The following is a 19,289-nucleotide window of genomic DNA, read 5'->3' as shown; positions in this document are numbered from 1 at the left end:
CTTATTTCTTCAGCTTAGGCCTGGTGTCTTGTCCCCCCTCCAAACCCAGTAGTTATTTGGGTTTGGATCATAGATGGATATTCCCACAATGCTCCTTGATTTTTCCCCCGGATTTGTACAGAGATCCTGCCCATAGCACATGTCTACAGTGCATTTAGAATTCCATTTGCAGTTTTGCCCTCCTTAAGTAACCCTTTCTTCCATAAAGGATGGAGTTCTGTAGTGTTTACTGAATGAATGATTGCGCTTGTCTTTGGCATGAGTCCAATCATAGCTTAGTTGTAAGGAAGCACCCCTAATCTTCTAGAAAACTCTGAAGGATCTTACATAAAGAACCCTCCTCCATCCTGGATATAGTTGATGTGCCCCTCTTCTTCTCTGTCCTTCCTCTCTGGTTGTTGTGGGAGTTCACAGACTTTACCTGAGTCGCCAATGGTCTTGTGACTCTCCAGGAGGAGCAAATTAAAGGATTGCCTGACCCAATGGGTTACCCACGTGTCCAGCATCTGCCTGCACAAATGAAGGGCTAAGTGCTCTTCGAAAGGTTTTTTATTAAGGCATAATTCACACCATGATGTGTGTGCGGATGATGAAACGCATTTCATTAGCAAAATCATTACCACCCAGGAGAGAAGTTGTTTAAAAATTTTTTTCCTTTGAGAGTTCTGCAGCCTTCGATAAGCAGATGCATTTTCTAAAAATTCCCAGTAAAGAAGGAAGGACTTGGACAGCCTTTAGGGTTAACTGCCAGGTTCAAAAATACCCCTGGAAAATAAATTTCTCTTGGTGGCTTTAATATCTAGAACATGGGGTAGTTTCATGCAGTCACTGAAACTCTCTGACCTCAGCTTCTTCATGTGAAAAATGAGGAATGAAAAGCGAGGACATTTTAAAATAGAAAATGAAACAATTCTACTCATTCTAGTTATTAGAATACTGTGGGCCATTAAATATGTCCCATCCATTCACTGCCAACTCCAGAGAGAAAAGAGTGGTAACTGTTGGTACATTTATTTTATTTTATTTTATTTTATTTTATTTTATTTTATTTTATTTTATATTTTATTTTACTTTATTTGCTTGTTGAAATCACACTCATTAATGTTAAAAAATTTTTTTAGTGTTTATTTATTTTTGAGAAAGAGAGTGTGAAAGGAGGAGGGGCAGAGAGAGAGGGAGACACAGAATCCAAAGCAGGCTCCAGGCTCTGAGCTGTCAGCACAGAGCCTGATGCAGGGCTCGAACCTGCGAACCATGAGATCATGAGCTAAAGTCAGACGCTTGATTGACTGAGCCACCCAGGCACCCCAACACACTCATTGATGTTTAAAGAGAGCTCTTTTTTTCTACAATTCAGGGATATAGCATGTGAGTACACAATGTTCTCTGTTCCCAAGGGGTTCACTGCCCAAGTGTCAGCAAAAGATTAGCACACATTAAGGAAATGTTAGCACCTAAACTTCATCAGATTTTGTACAAGGAGGTATGATGGGGTTGGATTATCATTTGTTTCATTCATTCATTCATTCATTCATTCATTCATTTATTTTAGACATTTAATCTGGTGTCCCTTGATTGTAGGTCCCATTGAGGCATGAACCAAGTCTGTCCCATTCATCAATGCATCCCCAGCACCTAATACCATGCTGGGAACTTACAAGTGCTCCCAATAAGTTTTTGTAAAATTAGTGAATTAGAGCGTATGGTGAGTACCACATCAAGTCAGGAGCATGAGATGATCAGTAAGATGGTGGAACATGGCATGGCCTCTGCTGCTGGTCGGGACGGAGTTTAAGATCTCACTAGATATTTTCAGGCTCTTTCTGAAATTACTTAACCTCCTCAGGTCTCAGTTTCACCCCTCTGTAAAATGGAGATAATAACAATACGGAGCTGATGGTTTGTTGGCCATATTTTTCCTCAGATCTCCAAGATATACTGATGCCTTGATTAACATGCAGTAGCTCAGGTGTCATTTTGAGGGAGGGAGAGTTTATTCCAGTTTGATGGGAAAGACATACAAGGAAGCTAACTCACACTGAGGATCTGATAAAACAAACAAGCAAGCAAAACAGCAAATGACGTTTTTGAGCCGTTCTAAGGACCAGCAGTCAGCCAAACCTCTTTACTGCCCCATGTCTCCTGAATGACAAAGATCCAGACATATGGCTACTACAGTCCATTAAAAAAAGATTCCTAGTCTCCTCCAACTGACTCTCCTTCCTAAGTTACAACTGCGGATTTAAACATTGTAGTTACATCCTCCACCAAGACTGAAGACAAAAAGTGTGTCTTGTGGTAGATTGAGTCGAAATGTAACTAAAGTCTCCGTTAAGCACACAAGTTCCCTGGCTTGAGCCGCCAGTTTGATGGGTAGTTACCATGTGAAGAACCCACTTTATGGTTCTTCATAGGCAATGTTGACAGGACAGAGGTGTTTGGGAAAATGTCCAGAAGGCTTACCTGCTGGTTCAGAGAGGGGTGGTTCCTGCCTCCAGAGCTGGAAAAAGACCACACTTTCACGTAATTTCTGATGGACCTTGCATACAGAAAATTGACTACGCATTAGCATTTATCTCCTCTTGGCCCCATGTCCAGTTTTTTCCTCTAGGCACGTAAGACTTAAACTCCTGACCACATTTATTTTATTTTATTATTGTATAATTTTATCTACTTATTTATTTATTTAATATAATTTATTGTCAAGTTGGCTAACATACAGTGTATACAGTGTGCTCTTGGTTGTGGGAGTATATTCCCATGATTTATTGTTTACATACAACACCCCGTGCTCATCCCAACAAGTGCCCTCCTCAATGCCCATCCCCCATTTTCCCCTCTCCCCCACTCCCCCACCCTCATCAACCTCAGTTTGTGCTCTGTATTTAAGAGTCTCATATGGTTTGTCTCCCTCCCTCTCTGTAACAATTTTTCCCCCTTCCCCTCTCCCATGGTCTTCTGTTAAGTTTCTCCAGTTCCACATATGAGTAATGAAGACATATGATATCTGTCTTTCTCTGCCTGACTTATGTCACTTAGCATAATACCCTCCAGTTCCATCCACATTGCTGCAGATGGCAGGATTTCATTCTTTCTCATTGACCTACATGCCCTTTAGATGCTTCATTGCAACCCTGGCTTCTCAGTGAGAGAAAGACAGGGCGTACCAGCATTATTGATAAAGTGCCATGGTGCCTTCATTTTTACATTAAAATTTTATTAAGAAGATATCTTCTTTGTTGCTATTTGACAGACAAGGGGCTCTTGCCAGAATCCTGTTCCATTTTCCAATGGCACTGTTTAAAACCACAACAATGCACTTCAACATGGCGGGAATTTCCTCTTTCGTCTTGCTGTACGAGTCATGTGTGAGAAACCTACCTGATGCATGAGACCTCAGCCATGGATTGACCTCTATGTGTTTAATTTTTTTTTTTTAAGTTATGGCAAGAAGAGGGCTAACATCATTGAAGTCTCAAAACACTATACCTCTGAGGGAGGTATTGTTCCCAATCTTTAGCAGATGAAATTAAGCAATTTTGGCAGGTGAAATTAAGCAATTTTCCCAGCGTCTTCCAGTAAATGGCAGAGGCAAGAATCACATTCAGGATTACCTGATTCAGAATCCTGTGTTCTTTCCATGACATGATTCCATCTTCCAGAGGGCAATTTCTGGCATCAGAAGGCTATAACCAGACCAAAAAAAAAAAAAAAAAAAAAAAATGGGGGAGCACCTTTCCCTCTTTTTTGGAGGGAGGATTATTTATATTGAGTTATCTTTCTTTGTTTGAAGTTTAAAGTTTTCCCATGGTGCTGAGTGTAATTGAGGTATACTATATTTAAGGTGTACTGCAGATAAGGTAAAATTTACATGTAGTGAAATCTACAGATCATAATTTTACAGTGGCATGATTGTTGAAAGGCACATACTCTAGGATAACAAACATCCCAGTAAGGATAAGAAATATTTCATCACCCAGAAAGTTATCTCACGTTTGTTTCCTCTCACCGCCTTTGATTCATCCCCCTTTAATAAGTGTTGAAGTTTTTCCACCCAATAAATATTTATCTAATGTCAGGGGTAGTGGCACCAAGCATGTAGTGGGACCTTACGTGTATATTTGGAAGCCTGTGTGCCACCTGATTAAGTGTCCTTATTTTCAGTGGATTTATGAAAGAGAACTTGTTACCACCTTGCCAGAGCTAAGCCCTGCCTTAGGTGGGGATAGGGGTGACCATGGCATGGTTCCTGTCTTCAAGTGATGAACTTGGCTTAGGGGTAATGACCTGTTTGGCGTCCGTGACTCAGTGACTCAGGCAGTCTTGTGTCCACCCACACAGGAAGATTTGGGGCCACATCACTATTTCCAGATGTCAATGAACCTGGGCGGGTCTCACTTAATTTTAACTTCTTCACCCTCCTGTCCCTTTGTTTCCCCTCTGTTGTGAATAATGAGGGTGTTGAGTTCATATCGGCAGGGGGAATGTGGCAATCTGAGTGTCCTTTGGCTTGCCTACGAGGCCAACCAGAAATGTTTAAATGAGACCGGATCTGTGCTCTGTAATCTTTCACATCACACAGAATGTTCCCTGCAACTCCTCTCAGCTGGCAGCCTGATGTCTGTCTGGAAATTGTGCAAAAATGCTGAGAACTTGGGCTTTTCAGGTAGATTCTTAAGAAAGGAAAGGGGAGCCAATGGCACACACTGATTGGTGAGGCCTCTGGCCAATGGACAGAGGCTGCTGCACAGACACGTGAGCAGGTTTACCCCCCTTTGAGTAAAATCCAATCTTACAGAGAAAGTCTAACAAAGACAGGCTTAGGGTGTGGCCATTGCCCTTCTTAACATTCTTTACTTTACACAAGAGGTTACCAGGGAGTTTTCTTAATAAAGTACCATCACCCAGGGCTCATTTGGCACACCTGAAATGAAATTCAACTTAGAGAAACTGATTTCTAAACAAAATTCCAAGCATTATGTGATGCTTAAATAACAAACTTGAATCCTGTAGCATTTAGGGGAATTTCCCTCCCTTAGGAAAAGTGACTCACAGAGAAACTTGAATTTGTTCGTTCATTCATTCATTCATTCATTCATTCAACAGTATTTTTCTTTCTTTTTTCTTTTTTCTTTTAATGTTTTTATTTTTGAGAGGGGGAGAGTCAGGGGAGGGACAGAGAGAGAGAGAGGGAGACAGAGGATCCAAAGCAGGCTCCGTGCTGAGGGCAGAGAGCCCGATGTGGGGCTCGAACTCACAAACCCTGAGATCATGACCTGAACCAAAGTCGGACGCTTAACCGACTGAGCCACCCAGGCGCCCCATCAGTATTTTCAAACACAGATTATGTGCATGGACAGTCCCTACCCCTTGGGGGCCTGCCACCCAGCCTGTAAAGTTGCAGTCACTGCAGAGCCTGGCCCAACCTTGGATTTCCCTCTAACTTTTTCAGGAGAGGGATTGCAGTAAAACAGGATCCAAATGTATCTTGTCAACCAAGTGTTGTCATTAGCCAAAGTGACCTCATGCAACTCACATTTCCCTTTCTTTCTTAGAGGGTTGAGATTTAGAGCCAGATTCACTGCCTGAGAAATCTCTCTCTCCCTGACGTAACTGAAAGCATCTAGGCCTTTTTCAAGGGACTTCTTCTGACCCTCTGTTGGGTGTTATCTTGATGCTGCAGAAGGAAGTGCCTACAGAATCACATTTGCCCGTTTGGTCTCTCGCCCTGTTCCCGGGGCCCCTGAGGCCTGCTCCCCACCTGCCTTGGAGGCTGCTGCTGGGGCCGGCAGCAGGTGAGGGCAGCGAACATGAGAAGCCGGCCAGCAGATCAGCATCTCTCGATTGTTATTTTTTTAGGAAGTTCTGATGGTGACTGGGCAGTGGCGACGCTTAAGTCACCAAAAGGTACTGTACGGCTCTTTCTAGCTCTTTTGTCTAGGTCTTGTCACATTTGACATTAATCATTGGAAGCACAAAGTGTCCTGGTGTCTGTGTGTGACCCAGTGCCACACGTGTGTCCCCATTGGGTGGACCTGAAATCCGTCTAAGTTCCAGCATGTAGCATGTGTGTGTGTGTGTGTGTGTGTGTGTGTGTGTGTGTGTGTGTGTGTGTGATGTATCTGTGCTCTGGGCTGTTGTTGAAGAATGTGCTACCCGCCCCCCTTCTCAATATTCATTGCCTGAAGGAAAATGTCCCTATCAGACACCATCCAGGTAAGACATCCAGGAAATGTTTTATTTTATTTTTTTTTCAGAAAGCAGCCCAAGCAAACTAGCAAAACACAAGGTGAATTAATGCAGGGGAGAAAACACACCTTGTGAGGCAGAGATAAACACAGTCAGGTTCTTGGCTCCAGGTCTTGGGGATGATTTAGCCTTTTTGCTCTGTTCAGCTTTCCTGAGGCGGTCTGGGGAGAATCAGGAGTCCTTTACTTGGAGTCTGTGAGTTTAACCAGCTGGGTGGCTGGACCAGGAGGTAGCTAGCATCTCCTCCCTCCCTACCATGTGCCAGACAGGGTGCTGGCCCTTTGCATCATGTTGTCACTAAATTCCCTGATGACCCAGCCGTGCAGGCAATGTCCTTCCCCTTTAGCGATGAGGACATGGGCGTCTGAGGGAGGGCGTCTCGCTTACGTCCACAGCTGCTAAGTGCTGGCATTGTAGTTTGGACCCGCATCCGTCTGACTCACATGCCTAGGTTATTTCCCACCTGAGTGTGATGGGAGTAGCTCTTTTCAGAACAGATGAGAAACTCTGTTCCCTTCTGCTTTCACTCCATTTGCTTTGTTGGATTTGGCGGTGGGGAGGATGTCACTGACCCAAGGCGGTGGAGGCAGAACTGTTTAGTGACCTTGGACTGGGGAAATTAGAAGGCCTCACAGGGCTCTAGACAGGATATTGGCAGTACCATTTTTGCATTCTTGAACGATAGTTTTGGTTTTCAAGTGGAGCTGGGATTAGGGGCAAATGGCCTGGAGGTAGCCCCCCCTCCTCCCTCCCCCGCCACCCCTGGAGGCTCCTATGATTACCCACATGGGCGGTGGCCTGGGCCAGGTGCATAGAGAACACAGAAGACAATGAAGTGGGAGACAAGGGACTGTAGAAGGTCATGAGTGTGTGCCTGTGAGCAGGAAGGACGGAATAGTGGGCCCTCACTGGTTCTCACATTTCAGCTCCTTGAGCAGCATCAGCCTCCCCCAGAGGATTGTTAAAACCCAAATCCCTGGGCTCCATCCTAGAGCTTCTGATTCACTGGGCTTTGGGCTGGGCTCGAGGAGTTACATTGCCACCAGGTTCCCAGGGGATGCTGCTGGCCTGGAGACCACACTTTGAAAACCACCACAGTAGAGAAATCTTGCTGGGAAGTAGCACCCTCTGGTTAGGTCTCTAAAGATCTTTCTGTGGGCTGAGGGTTCTGATGAGGGGAGTTTGACTAGGTCTCAGTGGCTCAGAAACAACCTGAGCTCTGGGGGGAGCACGGAAGGGAAGGGGATGCACTGTATTCCCATATCCACAGAGAGAGCCTTAGACCCACGAGTCTGCTAAGGATCCCTTGACTACACAGTTGTTGCCTTTAGAGAGGCAGATTTTTGGGTCTTGCATTAGGTAATAACTGTTTACATGTCAACATCCATTTTTAGAAAGGCAAACAATTTGGAACATGACAGACCTACTAATTTGAGGCATAAACTTTTTTTTTCTCTCCCGTGTGAAAAACAAAGCCATTATGATTCCTGTGACAGCATTTAGAGGCAGTCAGCACCCCTGTCTTTATATCAGCTTATTGTTGTCTGATGCATTTAGGAAATATTTCAGGATGGGTCAAAAGCAAGGGCTTGGAAGCTGTTTTTCCACCCAAACTGGGCTAATTTCACCTGTCCTGTTAAATGCATCTTTATTTATCCTGCCTTGTCTTGGGGCTGGAGGGGGGGGAAGGGGTCTCAGAGTTGGCCAGGCCCAAGTTCCTCCAGAGTCACTGATCTTTCTCTAGTGTTCTCTACTCAGTCTCTAGACCCTGAGTCTACATGAGGAAAGGGGTCTCAGAGTTGGCCAGGCCCAAGTTCATCTAGCGTCACTGATCTTTCTCTAGTGTTCTCTACTCAGTCTCCAGACCCTGAGTCTACAGGAGGCATGATAACAAGGTTGGGGAGTTTGGATGGCCCCCACCTCCCACATGCCGCTCCCTTCTCAAAAGGGAGACACATGCAGGGTGTGATGGGTTTAGCCCCAGACACTCCTGGGTTACAATCAGGCTCATCATTCAATACTCTTGTGACCCTCAGCAAGTCAGCCAACCCCTCTGAGTCCCTGTTTTCTGATCCGCACAACAGAGACCAGACTGTTACCCACTGCCTAGGTTGCTGTGAAGATAAGGTAACGTGTACAACACGTGGTGCGGTGCCTGGCATACGGAAAGTGGTAACCACATGAAGGCTATTACTGGCATCATTATGACTATTTCCAGGTGAACAAATTAAAGGCTCTGGAAAATCTCGTGGTAACAAAAACTGTCAGACTCTACCACGCCATTTCCCAAACACTTTTGATGTCTGGTCTCTCTCCTCTTCAGGAAACGCAGTTAACATCTTCATAAACAGGGGCATGAATGTGGCTAGAAACCCACTCTGGGAACGTAGGGCAAGAAGGAGCAGAGGAGTAGGAGGAGGGGTGCGTGCCATGTGGGGAGGTTGGTGAAGGAAGGGATAGCTGCCTAGAAGAAAAGACAAGGTCCCTAAAGATGCAAGTGTCCTGCTTCCACCTGCATGATCTATAATTCCCTTGGGAGGTGAACCATATCTGCCAGGATTGAACATGGCAAACAGATCACACTGGTTCGCGCCATTCATTTTTCTCTGAGGTTTCTCATGCACACCACCTCCTAGTGGTCCCTGCTGTTACTCCACCCGTGTCCAGCCCTGGGAACTCCTGGCATAATTGTTGACAGTGCACCTGGGAAGACACTACCCCCTCAAGCCCAGTGGACTTTCCTTATCAGCACAAAGCCATGTCTTTTGAAACCTGGTTATTTGCAAAATGAATATTTGAACCTGACCTATCGCTTAGTCCAGTGCTACATTGGAGCACTGAACTTGGAGAAAATGCCAGCATGGTGCTGTGTACTGTGATATAGTCACTCTGGCTCTGATCAGAAGCGGACCATATGCTTTTGCACAAGCCACTCACATGCTCTGAACACCCATTTCTACCATTTCCAAAGCAGAGGCAATGAAAATCCACACCCTGTTGTGTTTGGGGCGGGGGGATGTTATGAGGTAATACAGGTAATACACGGCAATGGTGACAATGAAGAAAATGCACCTGATTCAACCTTTCTGCTTTTATGGATGAGGGAACCAAGTCCCCTGAGATAAATGAGGTTGCCCGAAGTCACATGGGAAAATTCTATCATACCCAGGACACGGACCCAGTCTTCAAAGAATGGCTTAAAACCTGGACTCAGAATCACTGGAGATGCTTGTTACAAATGAAAATCCTTTGGACACATTGCAAAGAAGCTGGAACCACTGGATGTGGGACCTCAACATCTTTTCATCATGTTTCTTTCTTTTTTTTTTTTTACATTTTGTAACTGCACCTTCTGGATAATTCTCTATATACTAAAGTGTGGACCTACCTTTCCTAAGACCCAATGCCTAGATGCAGTTTGCCCTACAATGCCAATTCCACATGCCAGCATTCTTCCAAACATGAGTATTTTTGGTGTTTGCTGAAATAAAACTGTTTTCTTAATTGAGGGTTTGAGCTGGAGCCCCAGCTGGAAAGTAGGAACATTAGAGGTGACAGTCTTGGATTTGGTGTCCTGCCCTGACACTCATCAGCTGTGGCACAGAAATTTGGTGGCCTAATTACTCAGTATCTCTGGGCCTTAGTTCCCATTGTCACATGGAAAAGATGATATTGCCTTTTCGTCCGTCTTTAAGAGGGTTTAAGTGAGATAGTGTCAGTGAAATGGCTGAGAGCGTGTCCAGCACAGAGTAGGTGCTCAGTAAATTCCAGTTCTTTCTTTTTTTTGAAGAATATTGATGTAGCTCAATAAATATTCATCCAAGAGATGCTACAGAAGACACAAAGCAGTAGAAAACATGTAATTTGGGTTGCAGTTCTGTCGGGGTGCGCACATCTTGGGTAAGGACCCACGGAAAGGCAACCTTAGAACATTACTTCATGAAATGCAGCCTTTTGCAATTTTCTGATTTGGGTTATTGGTTTGCTGGTGAGCTGGAGGGTGCAGAGCAGGTGGAGGATAGGGAGGGGATTTTTTTTTAATAAAAATCAAATCCCACCAGCTCCTAAGTATGGCCTCTTTTAAAAGCACACAGTGAGCACTGGAGTTTTGATGAGCTTTCCTGGGAACCCATAGGGCATGGGGGAAATTCTCTGCTTTGCAGAAAAGGCCGCCATGGTAAGATTGCAGTAAACATTTTATGCTAGTTTGAGAATATGCCCCTCAGAGGCTAAGCCAGCTAGATCTTATTCATTCCAAACTTCGCTGGCATCTTGCATGGTACCCATGGCAGGTAACAGACACCCAGTATGCATTTTATTAACAAATTATTAAGTGAAGTGAGGCAGAGCATTTGCAGGGAATCCTGCAGTCTTTTCTGAAGAGGTGCTGGGACATGGATAAATTAAGCAGATGGAAGTCCAGGAGACCTGTGTTCCAGATCCATTGCTGCTTCCACCTACTTTGGTATCCTTGAGCCCTTCAGTTTGTCTCCTATAGAATGGAAGGTTGGAGGTCATTGATCTCTTTAGCCCTTCTGTCTCTGTAACCACAGATCCCAGGCTTTGCTCTCATTGGCTTGCCTTGTCACGTGCCCACCTCTGAACAAATTGCTATAGTAAGGGCAATGAAATGGGTTGATTGTAGTCACTGGGGAATAGCTGGGGGTGGGAGAGTGGAGAGGTATGTCATCTAAACCATGTGGATCAACAGTAGGAGACAGGTGGATTCCCCACCTGAAAAGAGCCACCTACGGGGCTCTTCCTAGAAGTAGGATGAGTAAATGATTGGTATTTGTATCATTAGTCTTGCCATAATAATGCTGCGTAACAAGTGGCCCCAAACCTTGTGGTTTAACATTTATTTAGCAGCATTTACTGAGACTAGGTGTCTGTGTACCAGTGACTTATATTGACGTGGGAGTTTCTCCACAGCTCAGCTGAGTTGACCCATCTACCTGGGAGGTGGCTGGATGTTGGCTGATCTAGGCTGGTTTTAGCTGGAGTGACTGGGGTGACTTGGCTCTGCTCTAGGTGTCTCATCCTCAGAGAGGGTAGCCTAGACATCTCATGACGATGACATAGGTGCAAAAGAGAAACACAAAGAACTTTATCAAACTTCTGTTATGTCATGTCTTCTACCATTCATTAATCACATGGATGAACTCCGAATCCGCTGGTGGGAAAAAAAGATCTTCCTCTTTTGGGGTGAGTTTCAAAGTCACATAAAAAGAGCATGGATAGAGGGAAGGGTGAGGAATTGAAGCCATGCATGCGTCAATTTAACATAGGATCCCAAACCTTACGATTATCTTTGAGATGGCCCTTTGCCTATAGCATTTTGGAAGGAGGTGCATTGTATTAAGGATAATAACCTGTATTTGTTTCATTAAGAAAAAAAAAAAAACTTGGGGCTTCTGGGTGGCTCAGTCGGTTGAGCATCTGACTTCGGCTCCAGTCATGATCTCACGCTTCATGATTTCGAGCCCCTTGTCGGGCTTTGTGCTGACAGCTCAGGGCCTGGAGCCTGCTTCTGATTCTGCGTCTCCCTCTGTCTCTGCCCCTCCCCAGCTCATGCTCTGTCTCTCTCTCAAAAATATATAAAGATTAAAAAAATTAAAAAAAAAACAACCCAGTTGCATAAAATGTCACCAGAGGGGAGGTTGATCACAAGATAAACCACACAAAGGCATTTCTGAAAAGAAGTATCTCCATCTCTGGAACAGCAGTGTGAGATGCATGGAAGGGTGATGAATGAATGAATGAATGAATGCAGTTTCCATCCATGACCATTCTGTGCAGGGGGCTCTGTGGGCAGCCATGGCTGGACCCCATCTTTATTCAACAGCCTTTCAGAAAGAGGTGACTGCATAGCAGGCCTGCCTGAGGACAAGACAAAAGACCTGTAGGGTTCGAGGCCTGGAGTTCACAACAGAGGGGCTCATGGCATAGCCTGGACACCTTTGGTGCACAGCCCAAGCCAGGCGCTGTTTCAGAATCCTCTCCAGCAAAGGCAGTGGGAGCCCTCAGGGTTAAGACCAAAAAAAAAAAAAAGGTCCAGGCTCCTGGACTCCCCTTGACAATTTTCTTTCTTAGAGAGACACAGGACTTCAAGAAAGCTGGGAGCCCTGAGCTTTATTGGGACCTGGTTCAAATGCGACTTTTCTTCCTTGTGCCTCTTTAGCAAGGCCCAGAACCAGGTGAAACAGGGCTAATTCACCATAAAGACAGTCCTTCTCATCTCCTCCCTGGCCCTCTCCTGTCTGAGAAGCTAGGCTTTTTTCCTGCCTTTCTTGTTTCTGCCTGCTGAGACAGTTTCAGGAACCTGCACAGATTTATAGAATGCATTTTAAAAGAAGAGAGAAATACCTGGGTATTTTTTAAACATGAACTGTCCCCGCTTTTGCTTTTTAATTTAGCTTGTGAGGGAGGAAAAAGAAGTAGAGACCCAGAAAATGTTCCTGTATAAGTAAAAAGCAAATACTGTCCTACTGAGCCAAAGGTCCCTACAGATACAGTGGCTTGAGGGAAAGAAGTATATCTCTGTTATAGTCCCGAGGCGGGGGGTGGTTGGTGGGGCAGCTTGACTCCAAACTGTCCCACGGGGACCCAGGTTCCTCCAACACTGTTCCTCTACCACCCTCTACCGGATTGTCCTCGGCTGCATTGTTGTAGCTGGTGGCTGTCATAGGCTATGAGAAGGCGGAAGAGAGGACACCCAGGGGAAATGATTTTCTTGCAAGCAAGTAAGGTGAAGTGGAAAATTGGGTGCATCCCTTTTGCTAACCTCACGTGGGCAAGAGATGAACTACATGGCCAAATTGAGCTTCCGAGAAGGGTGAGGAAATGTACCTCAGAGCTGGGTGGCCATGTGCCCAAGAGAAAAGGGTAGAAAGAGACCCGAGAGACAAATGACCACATGCTACACCTTCCCAGGAGATGTGCATTTAAGGAGGCCTGCCTTGTGCCATGCGTAATGGTTTGTGCTTTAACCTGCCTTGTCTCCTTTATTCCTGTACTGCACCCTTCAAAGTCAGTCTTAGTATCCCCATGTGAGTTTCTTTTCCTTTCGAACAATGACAGCAACAGCAGCTACTGTCTGTTGAATACCTACTTATGAGGCAAGGACATTGCTATTGTATATGATTCCCTTTGGTACCCTCACACTCCTGCCACGTAACCCTGGTTGTTTTATTTTCAATTTTGTTGGTAACCTTAAGAGAGATCAGGTTATTTGCTCAACGTCTCCAGCTTGTAAGTGGAAAACCTGGGATTTGAACCCAGATCCATCTTCTTTCAAAGGGTAGGCTCTTTCCGCCATATTGTAAGGAAGAATTTATGGTCCCAAAAAATCAGGTGGGCTTTCTTCCAGACATCGTTAGATTCTTCCAGACCTGATGCACTGCATCCTTCAAGGTGTAGCCTCATTAATACTTCTTTCTTTTGCTCATTAATCCTTCTGATTCCTGAAATTTAATGCTGAAGCCTTGCCTTTTGAGTCTCAGGCTCTGCTATGGCTGTCAAGAGCCCGGTGTAGGATTCAAAACCAACACTTTGGCTCTCTGTCATCACTGAAATTGATTGCTGCTCTCTGGGTGATGGGGAGGGGATGCTAGAACCACAAGAAAAAGAAATATTGGGTAATATCTGAAAATATCCCACTACATTGAGGGAATCAGCATGATGTAGCGTGAAGAGCCCAGGCAAGCACATCTGCCTCATTGGCTTGGGATGGGGTGGGAGCCAGATACATGACATAATATGGAGAGTGCCTGGCCCTGAGTGATGAAGAAGGAACTTCCATCTTCTCTCAGTTCTGTGAGAAGTGAATGGTTCTTTCCAGCCCAGCTCTGGGACAGCTGGTCTGCTTTTGGTCAGTGCCCCTCAGAGATGCACAAGACCTGTGCACTAGCCAATGTGAATGCTGGAAGAGTCACAACCTGGCAGGGAGAGTCTCATGTCACCCTCAGCTCCCTCCTCACCTCAAAGAAGAAGATAAACATAGTTTATCTTCTTAAGAGGGAATTTGGGGCTTTGTTAAACTGCCCATGGTGACATGGGAATATGTCTTACTTGAGAATATGATAACTTACCTGTACACCCCCACCCCTGATGTCTGGAGAGGAGGAATCGAGAAAAGTGATTTTTCTGCATAATTCTCATTCTGCCCTCCATTTTCTTTAGTTTAGGGGGATGTTTTCCCACATATAAAACCTTCAAAAGGAAACAAGACTATTCTCCATAAGTCAGGCAGCCTAACCAGGGAAGTGGTGAGTGCTGTAGCCACAAATTCACAAATTCCAGGATACCTGGTATTCAGCCAGGTGTCCTGGGTTCAAATCCCAGTACCGTCGCTTGGACAAGTTGCCAAAGCTCTATAGCCTCAGTTTCCACATTTATAAAATGGGACTGATGATGGCACCTACCTTAGTACTGTATTGAGAGTATTACACGGGTTAACAAATTCCCTAGCCAAGAACAGAGCACACACTTAATAAAGATGAGCTTTTACTCAGTTTACCACTGGGGGAGCTGGGAGGGAGGCCAGATTTCTGCTCTAATGAAGCAGTCTCTAACCAGCCCATTCCTCCTTCACCCACCTTCATCTTGCTTCCTTGAACGAACTGCTCCTCTGCAGTCATGCCTCTGCAAGACTATGACCAGGGATATGGAGCTTGGCAGCACCAGGTTCTCCTGCCCCAGAAATAAAGGAACTTAACCACTGCTTATTCCTTAAGTTTCTGTAAAGCACAGGGCACAGGTTAGTCTTCCATGATGCGGACTATGTATTAGGGTTCTCCAGAGAAATTGAACTACAGACACACAGATATATCCTATTATTTATATATATTTGTATATATCACACATGAATAATATATATATATATATATATATATATATATATATATATATATATATATTATCAGTTTGATTGAGGCAATTCCCTATAATAAATCTCATATATATGTATGTATCTATATGAATATTATAAATATTCATATATATGAAAAATAGGATATCTATATATATGAAAGGAGATTTATTATAGGGAGTCGGTTCATGTGATTATGGAGTCTGAGAAGTCCCATGATCTATTGTCTGCAAGCTAGAAACTCAGGAAAGCCAGTGGGGTGATTTCAGTCCAAGTCCAAAAGCTTGAAAACCCAGGGAGCCTATGGGGTAACTCCCAGTCCAGGAGCAGAAAAGCAATGCCTCTCCTAGTCCAGAGCAGAAAACCAATGCCAGGCAGTCAGGAAGGACATGGATCTTCCCTTCCTCTGATTTTTGTTGTATTTCATCCCCAAACACATTAGGTAATTCCCACCTACATTGGGGAGGGCAATCTACTTTACTGAGTACATCCGGAAATACCTTCATAGGCACACCCAGAAATAAAAATTAATCCAGACACCCTGTGGACCCATCCTAGTTGATGCATAAAATTAACATGACACACTAGATGGCCTGAACAGGAGACATTCTGCCCATTTCTAATATTCTAGAGAATGCTGTTGGTATGTGAACTATTTCCAGTGCTTCCTTGCCTTCATCAGATGAATCATTGTACCCCTACTATATGCCAGGCACTGGGCTAGGTGTTGGAGATACAGTAGTGAGCAGAGCTGATAATGGCCTCTACCCTAATTGGAGCTTATATTCTAGCCAAGGTAGACAGACAATACCCAAGTAACTAAGAAAGATAACTTGACAAAATGACACAGGGTTAAGAATATACAAGATGGGGAGAAGTGACAAGGGCAACTGGGGGTGGAGAGGGCTCTCTTTTGACTGGGTCATCAAGAGGAATTTTAGGAGGAAGTGGCCTTTGATCAGAGAACCAAATGACAAGAGGGATCCAGATACGCAACCAAGAAGAAGAGCCTTTGGGCAGCTAGGACACAATTCAGTGGCTCTGACATGCGGAAAAGCTTGGTGTGTTCAGAAACAGAAAGGACTCCTGTGCGAACTGGGTTGAAGAGTATCCCTCCAAATCTGTACCACTCAGAAATTAGAACGTCTCCCCACCCTGGGAAATAGGGGCTTTGCAGATGTAATAAGTGAAGGTGAGGTCATACTGGATTCAAGTGGATCCTAATGCAGTGACTGATGTCCTTATAAGAAGAGGGAAATTTGGACACATGGACCCACGCACAGGGGATGGCCAGGTGGAGTTCGAGGCACAGATTGGAATGAGGCAAAAGGCAAGGAACACCAAGGATTGTGGTGACTACCAGAGGCTAGAAGAGGCGAGGAAGGATCCTCCCCTAGAGCCTGCAGAGGGAACATGGCCTGCTGAGACTTTTTTCAGACTTCTGGAATCTGTGAAAGAATAAATTTCTGTTGTTTTAAGCCACCCAATTTGTGGTAATTTGTTATGGCAGCCCTGGAAAATGAATACACTTTGTGACGGGTTCATAATAAGCGTGGAAGAGACAAGGGTGGACAAGTAGCCAGAGATCAGGTCACGCAGACCTTGGGGCCACTGCAAATAACTTGGATTTTATTCTTAAGTGTAATGGGAAGGTTTATCACTTGCTTTCAGCCTATTCTTGGACCAAAGACCGGGGCCAGTGAGGAATAGCAAAAGCTTAGGTTGGTTGGGGCATTGCTTACCAGGTTAAATTCATCACCTGAGACCCAAGAATATCACCGAGTGGTCATGAGCTGTAGGAAGCTCTCCTTAAGACATCTTTGGCTCTGGGAAAGAAGGTAGGTGGGAGGCCACCTGTTGAGACCCCCAGATGTGTGGCATGTTGTGGAAACTGGTTCTTACCTTGACTCTCTCCATCCCCACGGAAGTGAGGCTCTATCCCACCCTGTACCTGTACAAGTGTCTGCTGCTAATTAAGGGAGAGACAGATGGAGGAAGGTACAGTTTAATATTACAGCCTTGGTTCCTTCAAGGCAATGAGGCTTATTGGAAGGAAAGCACCTTTTTCATTCTTTCTTCCTCTTTTTAAATGAAGAAAAATCAAACTAGAGAGGGCCAATGTTGTTGAAAGGCTCACACATCTTTTTCTTGGTTGGCTTGTCAGCCATCTGCCCATAAGGTATCGGGGCTGATTAGGTTAATGCATTTATTAATGGGGCTTTCAAGGCTGTTCAATGAATCTGTTATTTCTTTCACAAGAGGAGTTTTGATAGACTGACAGGGACCATACGGCACAAAGCCAGGAGAGGCCAGGTAGGCATTTCTTCCCCCTCCGGAGCCAAGTTAGAGCAGACCAAAAGCACTGGAAAGAAAGCGTCACGAAAATTGCATTTCCTGGTTATGGGAACAGTTCATCCACCACCATCCACATTCTTGTTATTGAAATACTCTTGAAAATCACTGTTTGAGGAACAGTGTCATGCCCCAGGCAACAAATCTGTGCCATCTCTGTACTTCTCTCAAACACCTCAGAGTCTAGTGGAGGGAAGATGGTCAGACAAATGAATAGCTGTGAATGATACAGTGTTGCCTGCAAGACGTTAGATGGTCTGGTGAGCCCCTGCCTTCTTCACTCTACCAAATTAGGCATCCTGTCTGTTTCTTGAAGCTGCCACACTCCTTCCCACCTCAGGGCTTTTGCAAATGCTGTTCTGTATCAGTCATATACTGCTGCCTAACAAAGTATCCCAAAGGACAGTGGCTTCATATAGCCACCACTTATCGGACTCGTAATTCTGGGTCAGCTGACATTTCTTCTGGTTTGGGCTGGAGTGGCTGTTCTCAGCCAGTTTTACTCGGTATCTGGAGTCTGCTGGCAGGTGGGCTGATGGCTGTGTGGTCTAGGATGGCCTCACTCAGTATCTGGCAGTTAGCAGGCTGTGGTTTGGGCTTCCTTCTGCACATGGAGGCAGGAATCCAAAAGCCTGATAGCAGAAACTGTAGAACTCTTTAAAAAGCCCCAGTTCAGCACATGAGTGACATCACCGGTCATGCTACTGGTCAAAGCCAGCCATACGGGCAGGCCAGCTTCAAAGGATGGGGAAAGACATTGCACCTCTTGATGGAACCACAAAGTACTGTGGCCGTGTTTGCTATAAGAACCACATGTGCCCTGGCCTGGAATTCTGCTTCTGCTACTCTTTACCTCCAGCTGGCAGCTAAAGGCACGTCCCCGAGGGGGCCTTCCCTAATCATCCCAAATAGATCAAGTCCCCTTCTTAGGCCACTTCATAGGGCAAACGAGGCCAACACACAGGGTAGGTGGAGGGAAGTTAAGGGGGAAGGAAGAAAGGAAAGAAGGATGGTTGGTTTGGATCAATGCCCCCTTTGTACTTAGCAAGTTGCCTGGCACAGAGTGAGTGCCCAATAAATGTCTGTTGGATTTAATCCAGTTCTTTCATAAGCCAGGAGACAGACGAAATATATGTATCGAATAGTTCCTGCATTCCAGAACTATGCTATGTAGCTTATAGATCCCATATAATTTATTCCTCATAACAAACCTGTTTTATTCCCATTTCACACAAAAGGAAATAAAGCTGTAAGAGGTTAAGTAACATTCCTGAGATCTAAACACAGGTCTGTCTGATTCCAGAACCCCCAGATTCGTCTGCCCACCCCCCTCTTTCCCCAAGTACCAAACACTTTCTGTGGTCAGGGGCTCCCCAGTGCCAGGCTCACCAAGAGACCAAGTCAGGGTTGATTATGGAGAAGGTTGTAGATTCTCCATGTGGGACTCCATGACTCCTCTTAATGGAGGACTCTCCCCATCCCTGCACTGATTTGGCAAGAGTTGAATGTCTCTGTGACTTCTTCTCTTTAGAACTTTTTGAGAAAACATCACCTATCCCAGCTGTCGGGACACTTAGTGCATAATCAATTTTCTCCGTTTGTCAGACATGGGAAACCTTGAATACATTCCCTTCTCTGAGCAGAACTTAGACCACTCCATTGTGTGGAAAGAGGAACTGGGGAATGAACGATTCCAAATCATGACTGGGGACATAACGAGGGTGAGTGAGACTTTCATAAGAGACTTCTGAGAGGAATGGGGGAAGGAAGCTTCCACTCCCACGACTGCCCTGATATTCTATGTGCATTCATGATATTT

The 19,289-nt window shown here is 45.0% G+C and overlaps 1 protein-coding gene across 3 annotated transcripts in view; it reads left to right on the top strand.

Annotated features, from left to right (window-relative positions):
- SHISA9 (shisa family member 9) overlaps window positions 1-19,289 on the top strand; it is a 420,069-nt gene that overhangs the window by 256,237 nt on the left and 144,543 nt on the right. Inside the window, exon 4 of one of the 3 annotated variants that reach the window (XM_058711966.1) lies at window positions 5,860-5,907. The exons of the other annotated variants lie outside the window; for them this stretch is intronic. Within the exon in view, the coding sequence (XP_058567949.1) occupies window positions 5,860-5,907 (48 nt within the window). The remainder of the gene's footprint in view (window positions 1-5,859; window positions 5,908-19,289) is intronic. 3 annotated transcript variants of the gene reach the window in all.

Source organism: Neofelis nebulosa, chromosome 18 (assembly GCF_028018385.1).
Source record: "Neofelis nebulosa isolate mNeoNeb1 chromosome 18, mNeoNeb1.pri, whole genome shotgun sequence".
In the NCBI taxonomy this organism is placed as follows: Eukaryota; Metazoa; Chordata; class Mammalia; order Carnivora; family Felidae; genus Neofelis; species Neofelis nebulosa.
Note: the sequence above shows the minus strand (reverse complement) of the source record. Positions and strands in the feature narration are given on the sequence as shown.